General features: G+C 48.1%; 1 protein-coding gene and 1 pseudogene across 4 annotated transcripts in view; one reads left to right on the top strand and one right to left on the bottom strand.

Annotated features, from left to right (window-relative positions):
* The first annotated feature begins 233 nt into the window (after positions 1-233).
* The window catches only part of POU6F1 (POU class 6 homeobox 1), a 28,944-nt gene continuing 14,636 nt past the window's right edge, over positions 234-14,541 (top strand). For 2 of the 4 annotated variants that reach the window (XM_081821696.1, XM_081821693.1), the window contains exons 1-3: positions 234-692; positions 11,435-11,528; positions 13,483-13,678. In XM_081821696.1, coding sequence (XP_081677822.1) covers positions 11,481-11,528; positions 13,483-13,678 — 244 coding nt within the window. In that variant the 5' untranslated portion in view covers positions 234-692; positions 11,435-11,480. Of the gene's footprint in view, positions 693-4,047; positions 6,374-6,863; positions 11,529-13,482; positions 13,679-14,541 lie in introns of those variants that run through there. The other 2 variants (XM_081821695.1, XM_081821694.1) reach the window with 2 other exon arrangements.
* Positions 9,263-9,929, bottom strand: LOC102740335 (swi5-dependent recombination DNA repair protein 1 homolog pseudogene; annotated as a pseudogene).

Raw genomic sequence — 14,541 nt, 5'->3', positions numbered from 1 at the left:
GCTCCTGCTCCCACTCTCGCACCTTCCAAAACGAAAGCACCTCGAGCAGCACCTCCGAGGGGGCTGCGTGACCCGCTCCCACGGACCCTCCACTCCAGTCCGGGAGGAGAGCTGGGGCCTCCCGGCGTGACCAAGGGCTGAGGGTGCCCACCCCACCCCTACCCCTCCTCGTTCCCGGCTCCCCAGATCCCCTCCCTTCCTCCACCGCCCGCCCAGCCCGCCGCCCCCGGCGGCTGGCGCGCGCGGTGCAGCATGCGGCAAAGCTCTTTGCATAAATTATGCTCATGACGCAGCAGCTAAAAAAATCCAAGTAGCAGAAGGAGGGAAAAAAAGGGGGGGGGAGAAAAGGGGGGGTTGTGGAAGGGGGGAAAGAAGAAAAATATATATACCTGCCCGCCCCCCCCCCAGCTCCCCCTTCCCGCTTCCCGGCCGCCCCCCCCTCCGCCCGGCGCAGCCCGCGGTGTCCCCTTCGGCTCTGCCCAGCCGGGCCTGGGGGCCCGGGGGTGGCGGCGGGTCCCGACCGGCTCCCGGGCCGAGCCGAGCCCAGCCAAGCCGCACTGGCTTCTTTGTCTGCGGGCGGCGGCCGGCCGGCCCCGGCCCCGGCCCCCTGGCCCGAGCTGTGAGATGAATTTCTAATCGGTGGCCGCCGGGCACCCGGGGCGAAGGCGGCTCGGGCTCGGGCTCGGGCTCCGGTAAGTAGCGGGGTCCGGGGCGGGGAGGGGTTTGCACGGAGGGGGAGGGGGCCGGGCAGGGGAGGTTTCGGGTTTGGTTAATATGCAATGCCCGTAATTAGCATAATTTATATATTTATGATAAAGAGAAAAAATGCCGCGGGGCCGGGGTGCCGGGATGCCGGGCCGGGGCGGCGGGGAGCTCTGGGAATGAGACTGCGCGCGGCCGCCCGCCTGGGGCCGGAGACCCCGGGGGCCGCGCCCTCGCCCGCCCGCGGGCCGGCGGGGACCGGGGGAGGGGAGGGGGCGGCCGCCAGGTGGACCCCGTGGGGAGCTTGGACCCGGCCCCTCCCCTGGAGCCCAGGTGGGATACGGACCCGAGCGGACGTTACATACACAGACCCCGTGGCGACCGGGAGCGGATTCCCGCCCCACCGGAGAACCCGGACGCCTGGGTTCCCGGCGGTTAAGGTCAACTGGGTCGGCCTGGGTGACCTGTCACAATTCTCCCCAGCCACAGTACCCAGGGAGGACTGGTGGGACTCGGGGTTAGGAACCCAGACGTTGCTGGAAGCGTGGAGGAATGGTGGGAGGGTCACCATCGAGCAGAGCATAAGCACTTCATAAATATTTAATAACAATATTATTATTAACAAATAGTCATGATAATGGGCCCGATATGTGCTTCCTGGCCATTCTCACCTGGCAAGGCCAAGGGAGCCTCTCGGAGCCTTGTAATCCCCACTCAGCCGTGATTGGAAGCCTAAAACCACAGAATAGCCTCAGCTGCAGGGCAGGGGGAAATAAAACACGGTTAGGAAGCCTTTCTGGGCAAATGAAAAGAAGTTCTTTGCAGAGATTGTAACCTCACTGCTCTTCCAGATTCCTTGCTCCAAAAATACAGGCTGGTCTTTAATTGTTTATGGACATATATCCCTCCTCCCCTTATTTTGGTTTTCTAAGGCAGCCAACAGTGACAAGCAGAGCCTTCTGAAGAATAATTCCATATATTCCATTTTGATTGAAGTCCTAGTGCTCAGGGTGATATTTCTGTGACCTGTTTTTTGTTTGGTTTTAGCATATGTGCAGTAGAACTTCGTTTCGTTCATTGGTCAAACAAAAATACCTAGTATGTGCCATGCTCTGAACAATACAGATAGAACTTACCTTGGCATGGAGTTTTCATTTCAGTTTAGGTGGTGGTGGTGGTTAGGGGGTCAAGGGAAGGCAGATAATAAACATGAAAGCATACAAGGTAATATCATAGAGTGATAATGTGTGTGTATGTGTGTGAGAGAGAGAGATGAGCTATTTCTTCTCTTTTGAAGGTACTATCTAGCACCTAAGAAAAAGTGAATCCGAAGAAATTTGCTTCGCTAAGGGTTCTCTGCATTATGAAGGAATATGGGATAAGATTATATCCCTCTCCCCAAGATTAACTGGCTATAAAATCATACTAATAATCTTTTCTATTTTTTAACACTTTACAATTGAAAACATTTTTATATGCATGCTTTAGTTCAATTAAAAATAATAACAATTATTATTTTACTGAGCCTGGGTGGTTCAGTCGGTTAAGCATCCAACTCTTGATCAGCTCAGGTCTTGATCTCAGGGTTGTGAGTGCAAGCCCTGCATTGGGCTCCACGCTGGGTTGGGCGTGGAGCCTACTTTAAAAATAACAACAATAATAGTAGTAACAGTTACATAGTGTTTGCTGTGTGCCAGGCCCAGTTCTAAGTGCCTTACATAAATGTTAACCAATTTAATCCTTACAATAACCGATGAGGTGGGTACTATCATTTAGTCCCATTTTACAGATAAGGAAACTGAGGCTTAGGGAGATGACCTGAGGGCAAGCAGTACTCAACCTGGGTCTTCTGCCTTTAAGTCTCAAGCTCTTTCTGTGTCAAAATGAGGATCAGTGAGGCCACAGAGGGAATGGGAGGGAACCTGGATTGCCACATTAGGAAGGAGTAAGAGTGGTTAAGGTTCTCCAGAACTTATTGCCACTTCTTTGAAATAATTTTTAAGTAGTCCTAGGACTGTGAATGCGGCAAAAAAATTGAAATAGGATCTGTGTTTTGAGGGAGGAGGTAGGAAATATGAGGAGGGCAAGTGACCTGATTTCTTAGTTTATATTTTTGGCTCATAGTCATTAACACCCCCCGCCCCCATTATGTACCAGGTATTATACTAGGCACTGGGGTATGTATTTTTTTAAATATTTTTATTTATTTATTTGATAGGGAGAGACACAGCGAGAGAGGGAAGGCGTGGGAGTGGGAGAGGGAGAAGCAGGCTTCCCGCTGAGCAGGGAACCTGATGCGGGGCTCGATCCCAGGACCCTGGGATCATGACCCGAGCCGAAGGCAGACGCTCAACGACTGAGCCACCCAGGCGCCCCAAGCACTGGGGTATGTTAATAAGTGGACATGTCTTCTTGGAGCTTACAGTCTAGTGGGGGAATATACCTACTTTTTATTTTCCACATTTCATTTGCCCCCTCCCTTCACCCTGCCTAGGGTGAATCATGTTTCGGGACAAGGGAAAGGGAACAGGAGGAGAAACTAAATGTGTCCTTATTAAACTAGTGTTTACTGTTTGCCTATGTATGTCTAAGATTATACGTGATAGTTTGGAAAGGGGGAATTAAAGTTGTTCACTACTTTCCTATCTTTTTCTCCTTCCCTTTTTTTCTGGCCTATGTGAATGCCTAGCTGGTCTGTCAACAGCTTACCAAGCTATTTATCTCTGCTAGTGGATGGAGGTGGGGGGGGGGTGTCTGGAGGAGAACTGAGAGTTTTCATTTTCCAATGTGTCCTGATCCTTGGAGGCCAGAATAAGGCCCTTACAATTCTGGAGAGGAAGTTTGGTATTGTGTTAGGAGGATAGGGGCCTGGGATAGGTGGACACTGTGTTGAATTTTGAATCTGCTATTCACTTTCCTGTGCCCTTGGGCAAGTCACCTGACCTTTCTCTACCTCCATTTCCCTCTCGATAAAACGGGATCATAGTAAGAGCCCCATGCTAAGCATTCCACTTACATGATCTCTTATCACCGTTATAACAACCCTGTAAGGTTTTCCTATTTAATCACCATTTTAAAGATGAGGAAATTAGGGGCGCCTGGGTAGCTCAGTCAGTTAAGCGTCTACCTTCAGCTCAGGTCATGATCCCAGGGTCCTGGGATGGAGCCCCGCATCAGGCTCCCGGCTCTGTGGGAAGCCTGCTTCTCCCTCTCCCACTCCCCCTGCTTGTGTTCCTTCTCTCGCTGTGTCTCTCTCCGTCAAATAAATAAATAAAATCTTAAAAAAAAAAACAACCCGAATCATCATCATCATCATCATCATCATCATCATCATCATCATCGTGAGGCTCCTTGCTCAGCAGGGAGTCTGCTTCTTCCTCTCCTGATCTCCCTCCCCTTCCCTCCCCCCTTCCCTGCTCCTGCTCTCTCTCTCTCAAATAAATAAATAAATTTTTTTTTTTAAAGATGAAGAAATTAAGCTTCAGAGATATTAAGTCAATTGCCCAAGATCACACAGCTATTTCATGGCCAAACTGGGGTTTGAGTCTAGGTTTCCCTCCAAAGCCTCAACTTTCTATCTATAAAAATGGGAGTAATAATAACTAATTGCTCTTAGTGTTTTATTCAATAATTCCAAAGTAAGCTCTCTTATTATTTATCCCTGAGAAAACAGAGAAGTAACCTGCCCCCCTGTGGAAAGTCACACAGTTGGTCAAGTTTCAGTGTGGATTTGCACTATGGACTGGGGGTGCTGGTGTCCCAGAATCAAATAATAATAGTTAATATACATTGAACCCTTATTCAATTTACTGTAACACTAGCCCCGTTTCAAATATGGTAACTAAGGCATAGAGAGGTTAGGTCCTTGTCCAAGGTCTCACAGCTAAGAAATCTTAAAACAGAGATGAATCCAGCTTCTCAGGCTGCACTAAATTGAAATGAGATAATGTATGTAAATTTTTATAAGAGCTACCATTTTCTGAGCCCTTACTATGTGCCAGGCATCAGTCTAAACTTTTTACATGCATTAATTTATTCAATCCTCACTATAACCCTATGAAGTCGGTGCTATTTCTCAAATATTTTCAGATGAAGAAACTGAGGCACAAAGGTTAAGTCATTTGTCCCGAGGCCCACAGCTAGTAAATACCAAAGCTGAGATGATGAACCCGACACAGTCTGTCTCCAGAGAGTGCTCACTATAATACTATGTGTAAAGGTCATGGATCCCAATAAACTATACATGATTATTATTCTTCAGCAGGTGTAAGCAGGGAAATCTGTGTCCTGGGACCATAAATGGAGAAGGATGGGAGGACATGCAGAAAATCCATCAAGCAATAATGACTTTGAGGTGGCAGCCTCTCTGGAGTCTGGCAGTTTAAGAAAAGGGCTGATAATACTTCTGTGCAGGGATGTGGTGTTCCTTCACACCAGCTACGAAAGCTGTGTGGACCGCCATGGCAGTGTTAAGTGGGGGAATTCTGGGCATATTGGAAGGAAGAGCCAGTGGGATTCGGTGAAGGAGCAAATGTGAGCAATAAGAGAGAAGGCAAGGTGGGGCGCCTGGGTGGCTCAGTTGGTTGGGCGACTGCCTTCGGCTCAGGTCATGATCCTGGAGTCCCGGGATCGAGTCCCACATCAGGCTTCCTGCTCGGCGGGGAGTCTGCTTCTCCCTCTGACCCTCCTCCCTCTCATATGCTCTCTCTCGCTCTCATTCTCAGTCTCTCAAATAAATAAAATCTTTAAAAAAAAAAAAAGAGAAGGCAAGGATGATGGCAGGGTTTTTGGCCTGAGCGTCTATGGAAGGATGAAACTGCCCATTGGCTGAGATGGGGAAGGCTGCATGCAGGTGGAACAGGTTTGGGGGCACCTGGGTGGCCCAGTTGGTTAAGCGTCCAACTCTTGGTCTCAACTCAGGTCTTGGTCTCTGGGTCGTGAGTTCAAGCCCCGTGTTGGGCTCCACACTGGATGTGGAGCCTACAAAAAAAAAAAAAAAGAAATCAGGAGTTTGGTTTTAACATGTTGAGTACAAGATGATATGAACAGTCAGTAGGCATTTGGATTTCTGAGGCTGAAGTTCCCAGATAAGGTCCCAGCCAGAGATTGAGATTTGGTCCATCTAGGGAGGAGGTAAAGTGTTGATGGCACCATTCAGCTCAGCCCTAGTTACCCATCTATGCCAGTCTCCCGCATGCCGTCATTGTGGTCTTTTTGAATGGCAGCTCTGCAAGAGGTAAGTGCATACACAATTTAAATGTAAAAGGAGTGTAGAGCTGGAGATTCTGCTGCCAACAAACAGCCTAGCCTGAGAGAATAAAGTCAAATTTTTGAAAGGTGATTTCCCACAATAAATGTGGCTTGCTTTCAATTGAGTACAGGTAAAACTAATTTCAGCTTAACCAGCCATTCCTTAGAGTCCACTAACTTCACGAAGAGGACCCTCCGCCTCCAAAATTGACTGTATAGTCAGAAGGTATTTTACACCTTGAAAACCTCAACCACATGAAGTGTTAAGGGAGGGATGAAAACCACAGAAATGAGTCTGAGTTAAAAGTCTGCATCCCATACGAGAATTTCCATTGTCCTCCACATGGCATAAGATTCTTCATACATAAAATTTCATGTCGGAACCCAGGAACAAGAGGAAAAGGACCAACCCCAAACTGCAGTAGGTATCCCTTCTGTGGATCCTCTTGCCCCTGTTTATCCATCATGACATTTAAACAGACTGTATTGTAGTTCTCTCTTTGTTTCCTTGACTCCCATGTTAGACTGAAGGCTTCTCCACAAAGCTGAGGAAGGTTTTCTCCCCCATTGTATCCCTCATGCCCAGCACATAGTAGCCACTGAAATATTTGTTGAATAAATGAAGGACGAAACATTTCAGGATTTTTCCTAATAGAATCTCAGGCTACTCTAGGGGGTTCAGATGTGTTTGAGATTTCCTTTTTTTTTTTTAAGATTTTATTTACTTATTTGACACAGAGACTGAGAGAGCACAGCAGGGGGAGAGGCAGAGGAAGAAGCAGGCTCCCCGCTGAGCAGGGAGCCCGATGCGGGGTTCGATCCCAGGACCCTGGGATCATGACCTGAGTCCAAGGCAGATGCTTAACCAACTGAGCCACCCAGGTGCCCGTTTGAGGTTTCCTAATGCTCCTCCTGGGTGCCTTAGAACGTTGTCCTAAGCAAGCCCAAAGCAGTTGCCAAAGGAGAATGATACACAGAACCAGGTCCCCTAACTCAGGCCCCTCTGCTGGAACTCCTGGATGGCCCCAGACCTCCGGATTTTCAGATTGTGGGCAAATGCCTCAGCACCCACTGTTCATTCTCTCCCCGGGGTTACCTGTATTTTTAGATGTTAGCCCAGGAAAGGGAGGGATAAATGAACTGTCTGGGAACCAACTGAGATGCTTTGCCAGGTTCGAGTCAGGTGTTTTTCACTCATCTCACTGGAGAAAGAAGACCAAGGAGGAGGCTTTGGGTGGGCTCTGGCTCCCATCCCAGCTTTACCCAGAGCAGCTCCGCTGTGCTGTGTATGGTGTGGAGTTCTACTGCCTGAGTGATCACAGGAGCCCCTTCTCTTAAAACGGACCGCGGATCGTCTCTCCTCACTGGCTGCCAGGCTGTGGGCACGGCATGGCATCGTGAGCTCAAAGGAGGCCGTGCAAATGGGCCGTTTACCCCCGTCATTGGGGAACCGGTCAAAAAGCAAGCTAAAGATGGCTGTCTAGTCAGTGAGGCCAAACCACAGCCTTAGGCTTGAAAAATGTGGAAAGTTCCTGGCAAGGGGCTGGGACCAGCTGCAGGAGAAAGTCTGCACAGATACTGAGCCAGGAGACGCACAGAACAGAGCTCAGAGTCAGAATGCTGCGTGTCTACAGACTGGAGAGGTGTTTATGTCACGTGCGTATCTCTGATAGGAGCCATCTCAAGCCAAGACGAAGGGAGACCAGTAAGTCCTGGGGTCTGAGATGAGGGAGGCATTTGCCTCTGTTCTGCCTGCATTCCTGCTAGGCAGAAGCCTGGTTGGCGGGTCAGAGTGCGCCTGCGTGGCCAGAGGCTCCGAGCCAGGCCTGCCTTTTCCCTTGACACGGAGGACTAAACATTGAGGACCCGGGTCCACATAAGCTCATGGAATTTCAAGGGTAGAAGGGATGTTAGAATTACCTGAGCCTCTCTGCTGCTTGAATCCCCCGAATAACAGTCACAAAGTGAACACTTGCTTAACCACTCCCTGTGAGTGGCCACGGCTGGCCCTAAGGAACCGGTGGCAAGACTGGGAGCAGGCTTTAAGCTCCTCTCGAGCAGAGCCCCTTGCCCCACAATGACTAGCTACTGATGCCTCCCTTCTAAAGGCCTTTGGAACTGGAAAATTCTTGCCCTGTGAAATGTATGTATCAAGCTATAATGGACCCAGATTTACTTTGCACGCCTTTCTGCTCCATTTTGTCTCTGCCTTTTATTTGAATTTGCAGATGGCTTGCTAATTGACTTCTGTATGTAACCAATATCATGGCTCATCCCAGTTCCCATCCAGCACAGGTGGTAAATTGCCAGGTTCTTGGCAAAACTCACAGAAGGCTCCCATGTACAAAATTTGGAGGAGGACATCACCCAGGAATGAGGCCAGAGTCCCAGTGAGGGTGGATGATGCCTACTAGCTCTTCCAGCAAATTCCTCTTCCCCTCCTGCCCCACCTTGTCCTACCTGAAAAGGGAAGCCTTATTTACTCTTTTTTCAAATTGCTAGGTGTCCTGAATTTCTTGCCCTTCTTTTCATCCCTACTCTAGGTGGTTAGGGAAGGAAAGGGAGAGAAGGAACCTCATGGTTCTCCTTGCCTCCTTGGCCAGGAAACATTCTGCCAAAGAGTGAAGACCCTAAAAAGCGATTACACTCTTAGGTATATATGCCAAAGAATTGAAAACAAGTGTTCAAACAAAAACATGTGCAGAAAAATTCACTGAAGCACTATTCACATAGCCAAAAGGTAGAAACAACCCAAACATCCATCCACCGATGAATGGATAAGCAAAATGTGGTATATCCATACAGGATTTTTTTTTTTTTTTCAGGACATATGAGTTTAATTGCCTACTAGACCATCCAGATGGAAATACGCGGTAAATGAATGGAAACCAGAGTCACAAAATTAGGAGAGAGGCAGGCATTTTTAGACCAGTTTAGGTTTAGACATTCACCAGGTTGGACTTTTTTTTTTTTAAAACATTTAAAATAAAACTTCTTACCACAATAAACAGAACAATATATTAAAACTGACTTCCAGAATTGTCCAAATTATTTTAATCACATTTTTTTTTCGCATTTCTTTAAATGTCACGTCTTCTTTGGCAAATTTGTTCAAAATACTAAATTTTCATTTTATAATTTAGTTTATCTAGTAGAGTGCCTCTACATTGATGGTCGTCAGGGTACCTTTCTCTAAGCCCTAATGGTTTATATCTTCCCTTTAAAATGTGTTAGTATCTTTAAAAAGTGTATAAATATCTTTTAATTACGTTATCATTTTCAAAGAAATCCTAAGGAGAAAAATTATGAATTAAACACCTGTAAGTTCTTCTTCCTTTCTGCTATAGTATAGCAATCGGTCATCTAACCCATAGTGGCCTAGCAACTGAGCAAGGCTGACTGAGTCTTGTCAATTGCAACCGATTGCCCCTCATAAAGCACCAGCTGACTGCAGCTTCTCCACTTCTTTTCGAGCAACCCCGTAACTGGCCCAAGTCATTCTTCGGTCTATACATTATGCTAGTTTTGGTCCCCGAAGAAGGTCTTCCTTTTCCTGGACCTGCTTCACCAGTTTTGCTTGTTCTTCATTTAATCCGTGTTTGGGAATCCTCATTCACAAAATCGTTTTGGAGACCACTGCACGACCCAGGATCAAGTGCGTAGATTCACATAATTTTATGGAATATGTACTTTCTTCACATTCACGATCTGTGTGTTTAAAATGTTCTTAAAATTCCAAACAGTTTTCTTCCGGTGAAGATGCCGATTTCCTTGAAAAGTTCTGATAGTCTTCATTCTCTAAGACATTTTACTATGCTGTAACAGGGATTAAATGAAGATCTTGTTTTCCTTCCTTATTGTTTAGGTGTTGCCCTTACAGGTTTTTCTCTTGAACTGCTTGTGTGGGGAGGTGCTGGATCAGCACGGGCCTGGGGAGTGCTCGGTAAAGTCTCAGCTGAGCTTGCCGCACTTTCCATCTTGGAAATGAAATCTCAGTTTTGCCTCTCCCTGAGCCGGCGCAGAGAGTGCTGAAAGCCCACCCAATATTATCCATTATTCCATAGCTATAAAAAGGATTAAAGTGTTGATACATGCTACAACGGGGATAAACCTTGAAAACATTTTGCCAAGTGAAAGAAGGCAGACATAAACGCCATTTAGTGTATGATTCCATTTATTTTATTTATTTTTATTATTATGTTATGTTAATCACCATATATTACATCATTAGTTTTTGATGTAGTGTTCCATGACATATGATTCCATTTATATGAAATATGGAGAATAGACGAATCCATAGAGAAAAAAGCAGATTAATGGTTGCCAGAGGCTGGGTCTGGCAGAGAAAGGGAGTAACAGCTAATGGGGGTTTCCTTTGGGGATGATGAAAATGTTCTGGAACTAAATCGTGGTGATGGTTGCACAATATTGTAAATCTATTAAATTCCACTGAGTTTGACACTTTAAAATGGTTACAGTGGTGAATTTTACCTCAATTAATAAAATAAAGTGAGGAAGACCAATCAACACCCCAGGGTTGAAAGAGGGGGAAGGGAAAAATCTGGAATCTAGAACACTTCTCTGAGTTTAGTTTCCTCATCTGTACCGTGGTGGTAATAATGCCCCCGTCCCCCCAGCCGGCATGAGTAATGAGCACGAATAAGCGTTACATAAACACTTAGCACTGGAGGCACTCAAAGTCAATGTTAATTGCCTTCTTTGCTATGTAAGTATCTAAACCTATTTGTCCCCTTTATACCTTTATTTCTTATGACCCTACTGTTTGTGGCTCCAGCCAGCCAATCTGTTCTTTACAAGGGCTCCTCCCACTTCCTCTCCCTGCCTTTGGCTGGCTATTCGACCATCTGGAGGTTGTCCTGCCTCCAGTGTTAAAGGCCAGGAGGGTCGCTAGGCCACTGCCACAGAATCACTTAAGAGCTGATTTTGTGAGACCCCCTGCTGAATCAGGGTTCAGGGGAATCTGGTGTCTGTATTTTTAATAAGTGCTCTAGGTGATGATCATGCATATTCAAGTTGGGGACTACTGTTTTAATTTATACCTGTCTTTACCATCTTTTCCAGGAAGTCTGCTCAGACTCCTCCCCTAAAAAGCCCTCTGATTAGCCAGAGTGCTCCTTTCCTGTGTCTGAGGTTCTCAGGGTCTAGGCCAAAGTCAGCTTGGGTTCAGCTGGGTCTGCTCTCTCCCTGCAGACTGGGGGACTCCCAGGGACAGATGTTTGGCCTTCTCTTTCCTCTTGTCACCCTGGTTCCTCCTGAGTGTAGGTTCTCCTGGGATGCTGTAGGAAGGCAAGACACTTTAGTTTTAAAGTCCTTAGAATCCTGCTTACTTCTACAGATATTTGAGAGAACTTAAGATTCGCTCTCTTCCTACCATTGTCCTCCTGACTTTTTGAGATGATATAGAAATTGTATTACTGTGTCACATCAGCCTTTGCTTTTCCTGTCCCATGTCATCCCACAGATGTGCTAGGTGTGGGCCGGCCCCCACCCCACCCTGACAAGTGACCATGGATCCTGGAGCCGGGCCAGAGTCATCTCTGACTGTCAATGAGCAGGTATATGCTAGGGCAGGAGGGGGCGGGGGGAGTGAGGGTCATGGACCCCAGGGTATGGTCAGGAGGAAGACTCCACAGAGCCTGTCAGTATCTGTTTCTTACCAAAATTCTTGGTCACTTCACTCATCCAGCTATAGTTACCAGCTAGGATTTCTCAGGGGCTGAGTTGGGGGATTTAAGCTGTGACTTTTTTTTTTTTTTAAGATTTTATTTATTTATTTCAGACAGAGAGAGAGGGCATGAGCTGGGGGGGAAGGGGCAGAGGGAGAAGCAGACTCCCTGCTGAGCAGGGAGCCCCATGTGGGACTCCATGCCAGGACCCTGAGATCATGACCTGAGCCGAAGGTAGACGCTGAACTGGCTGAGCCACCCAGGCGTCCCTAAGCTGTGACTTTAAAAAATGAAATTAAAATATACAAAAATGTAGGCACATGGCTGGCTTGGTTGGTAGTGCATGTGACTCTTGATTTTGAGGTCGTGAGTTTAAGCCCCACACTGGGGTAGAGTTTACTTTTAAAAATAAATAAAAATTTAAAAACATATATACAAATATGTATATTTTTATGTAAGGAAAGATTTGGACATCACGTAATTTACTCTCTTTTTTCGTATATATATTTTATAATTTTTTGTAGTGAACGTATTTATTACATCATTTTTTAAAAGAAAAAAAAGACTAATATCTCTTAAAATGTAATTGGACTGAAGTCCCTCATAGGTCAAGTTTGCATCAGAAAGGGAACTGCTTTTGGAAGTTTATTTCACTCATACTTCCCTGATGGGTTGCATTGTCACTTTTTCCGGCAGTCTCTGGCTGGATTCAATTTTCAGGCCTCAGGACTGTGTTGTGGGAGTGCCTTCGGGTACAGGCCAAGTGCAGGGGAGGCCCGACAGAGCTTTTGCATATACAGAGTGTCCCGGAATCTTGAATGGCCCAATTCAAAGTGCTGGAGGTAAAGAGCGCAGGAGCGCTGGCTGTTTGAGCAGAAGACCACCAAGTGTTCTAAGGAGGCCTGCGGGCTGCCTGCACCGCTGGGCTGTGGAAGCCCCCCTCCAGGTTGGAGCATGCCCACAGGTGGCACGACTGGACCTGCAGGCCCACGGGGTCCAAAGCTCCAGTCCAGGATTCCTGACCCTTGTTTCAGGAAGTTAGCTCGCAGGGGAATCTTGGCCTTTACCCCAGGGTTTTAGAAATAAAGGAATCAAGAGCTTAAAAAGTTCCTCAACATTGTGGAGTATTTTCCACCCCTTTATCTTTGAGGGAACTTCTATAAGGTTTTGTGTGTGTGTGTGTGTTTAAAGATTTTATTTATTTATTTGACAGACAGAGACACAGCGAGAGAAGGAACACAAGCAGGGGGAGTGGGAGAGGGAGAAGCAGGCTTCCTGCTGACCAGGGAGCCCGATGCGGGGCTCGATCCCAGGATCCTGAGATTATGACCTGAGCCAAAGGCAGGCGCTTAACGACTGAGCCACCTAGGCGTCCCTCTCTAAGGTTTCAAGAGAAGTGAAGAGGGATTTGCTTCTTGGCCCAGCTTAGGCTGTGGATACCGTGTTAGGGGCCTCCATCACCACACTCCAATATCCATCAGCTAAGAGGACACCCTGGCAAAGCCGTGGGATAGGCCACTTACCACTCCCTGAACCGAGTCCAAGAAGGGGGGCAAATAGAAATATCCCCAAGCGGTTTGGCTCTGTGGGGCTTTTTTCAGCACATGTCAAGCCCTTCCCCTGTCACCAGGCCCCCAGTTCCTTTCCGAAGCTCCTTGCCTGGAATCAGGGAGCTGCAGCCTGCCCCAGGCTGTGGAATTGCCACAGAGCACGCCGCCTTCAGGCAGGAGGTCCAAGTCTTGAAGTGCGCTCTCCGCTCTCCCCCAGCCAAACCCAGAGCTCTGCTCCCCAGGGCTAGACCAGCCGCTCCGCACCAGCGAAGTCCCCTGTGCTCTGTTTGCAGGTCATCGTGATGTCAGGCCACGAGACCATCCGTGTGCTGGAAGTTGGAGTGGACGCCCAGATCTCTGCCGAGGAGGAGGGCAAAGGGCTGGAGGGTGTGGCTGCTGAGGGCTCCCAGAGCAGAGACCCTGGCGAAGCTAGTGAACCTGCTGGTGAAGCCGGGCCAGACAACCCAGACTCCTCTGCAGAGGCAACTGGTACGAGGCCATCAGTCCCATCTGGCATTGCACCACCTGAGTCCCTTTCTCTGGCTCCTTGGAGAGCCAGCATGAATCCCTGGGGCCTCGGTGGCCTCAGGGTCTTGCTGTCTTCCTGTCCACTGGACAGCCTCTGGCCACAGCTATCCTGCTCAGCTGCTAAGGCTGTCCTGCCCTCCTTGTCCCTGGAACTCTAGATCTGGTTTCAATCACTTCCACACCTAAACTGGGATGGGTCATGGTGTGGTGGGCAGAGAGAGGCAAGGCTCAGTTGAGGGGATTGAATTCACCTCAGAGAGGGAGGGCTCCAGATCTCAGCCAGACCCTCAGGCCCAATGCAGAAAAGACTAGACCTTTAGGATCCTGACAGCCCTTCCAACTCAGTACCTTTGGTGGTGGATCTGGGAGGTCCCAGCAGCTGGGGGTAGGGGGGCATGTTACCTACCCTGGACTAAGGGTGTGGGTTAGGTGGGACCTTATAGAATCTGAGCTCCTTACTCCCAGCTGGGCTGCTGTGAGTCACGCCAGCTGGTCTTATTTGTGCTGCCCTCTAAAGACACTTTAGGGCAAGAGTTTGATTCTCCTGTCCGGGGAATGGAGAGAGATGATCCACCCACACGGTCTCTCCTAATTACCCTGCAGGATAGCTGTGATACAACCGGGGCTGTCCTAGAGCCTGGGACTGGTGTCAGGCATGGCTCTCTGGCCGTGCGGCACCCTCTCCTGGACTTGACTCACTGATACCTTGCAGAGTAGACATCTTTTCCTGGAAACCTGGGACCTCCCTAGTCAGTCCCCCCAGAACGCCACGATTCATCTCCCCTAGGCTACTGCTTATCTTCCCTTCCCTAGATTGGAGATCT

This window comes from Leptonychotes weddellii, chromosome 5, assembly GCF_054177405.1.
Source record: "Leptonychotes weddellii isolate Sample4059 chromosome 5, ASM5417740v2, whole genome shotgun sequence".
Taxonomy (NCBI): Eukaryota; Metazoa; Chordata; class Mammalia; order Carnivora; family Phocidae; genus Leptonychotes; species Leptonychotes weddellii.
Note: the sequence above shows the minus strand (reverse complement) of the source record. Positions and strands in the feature narration are given on the sequence as shown.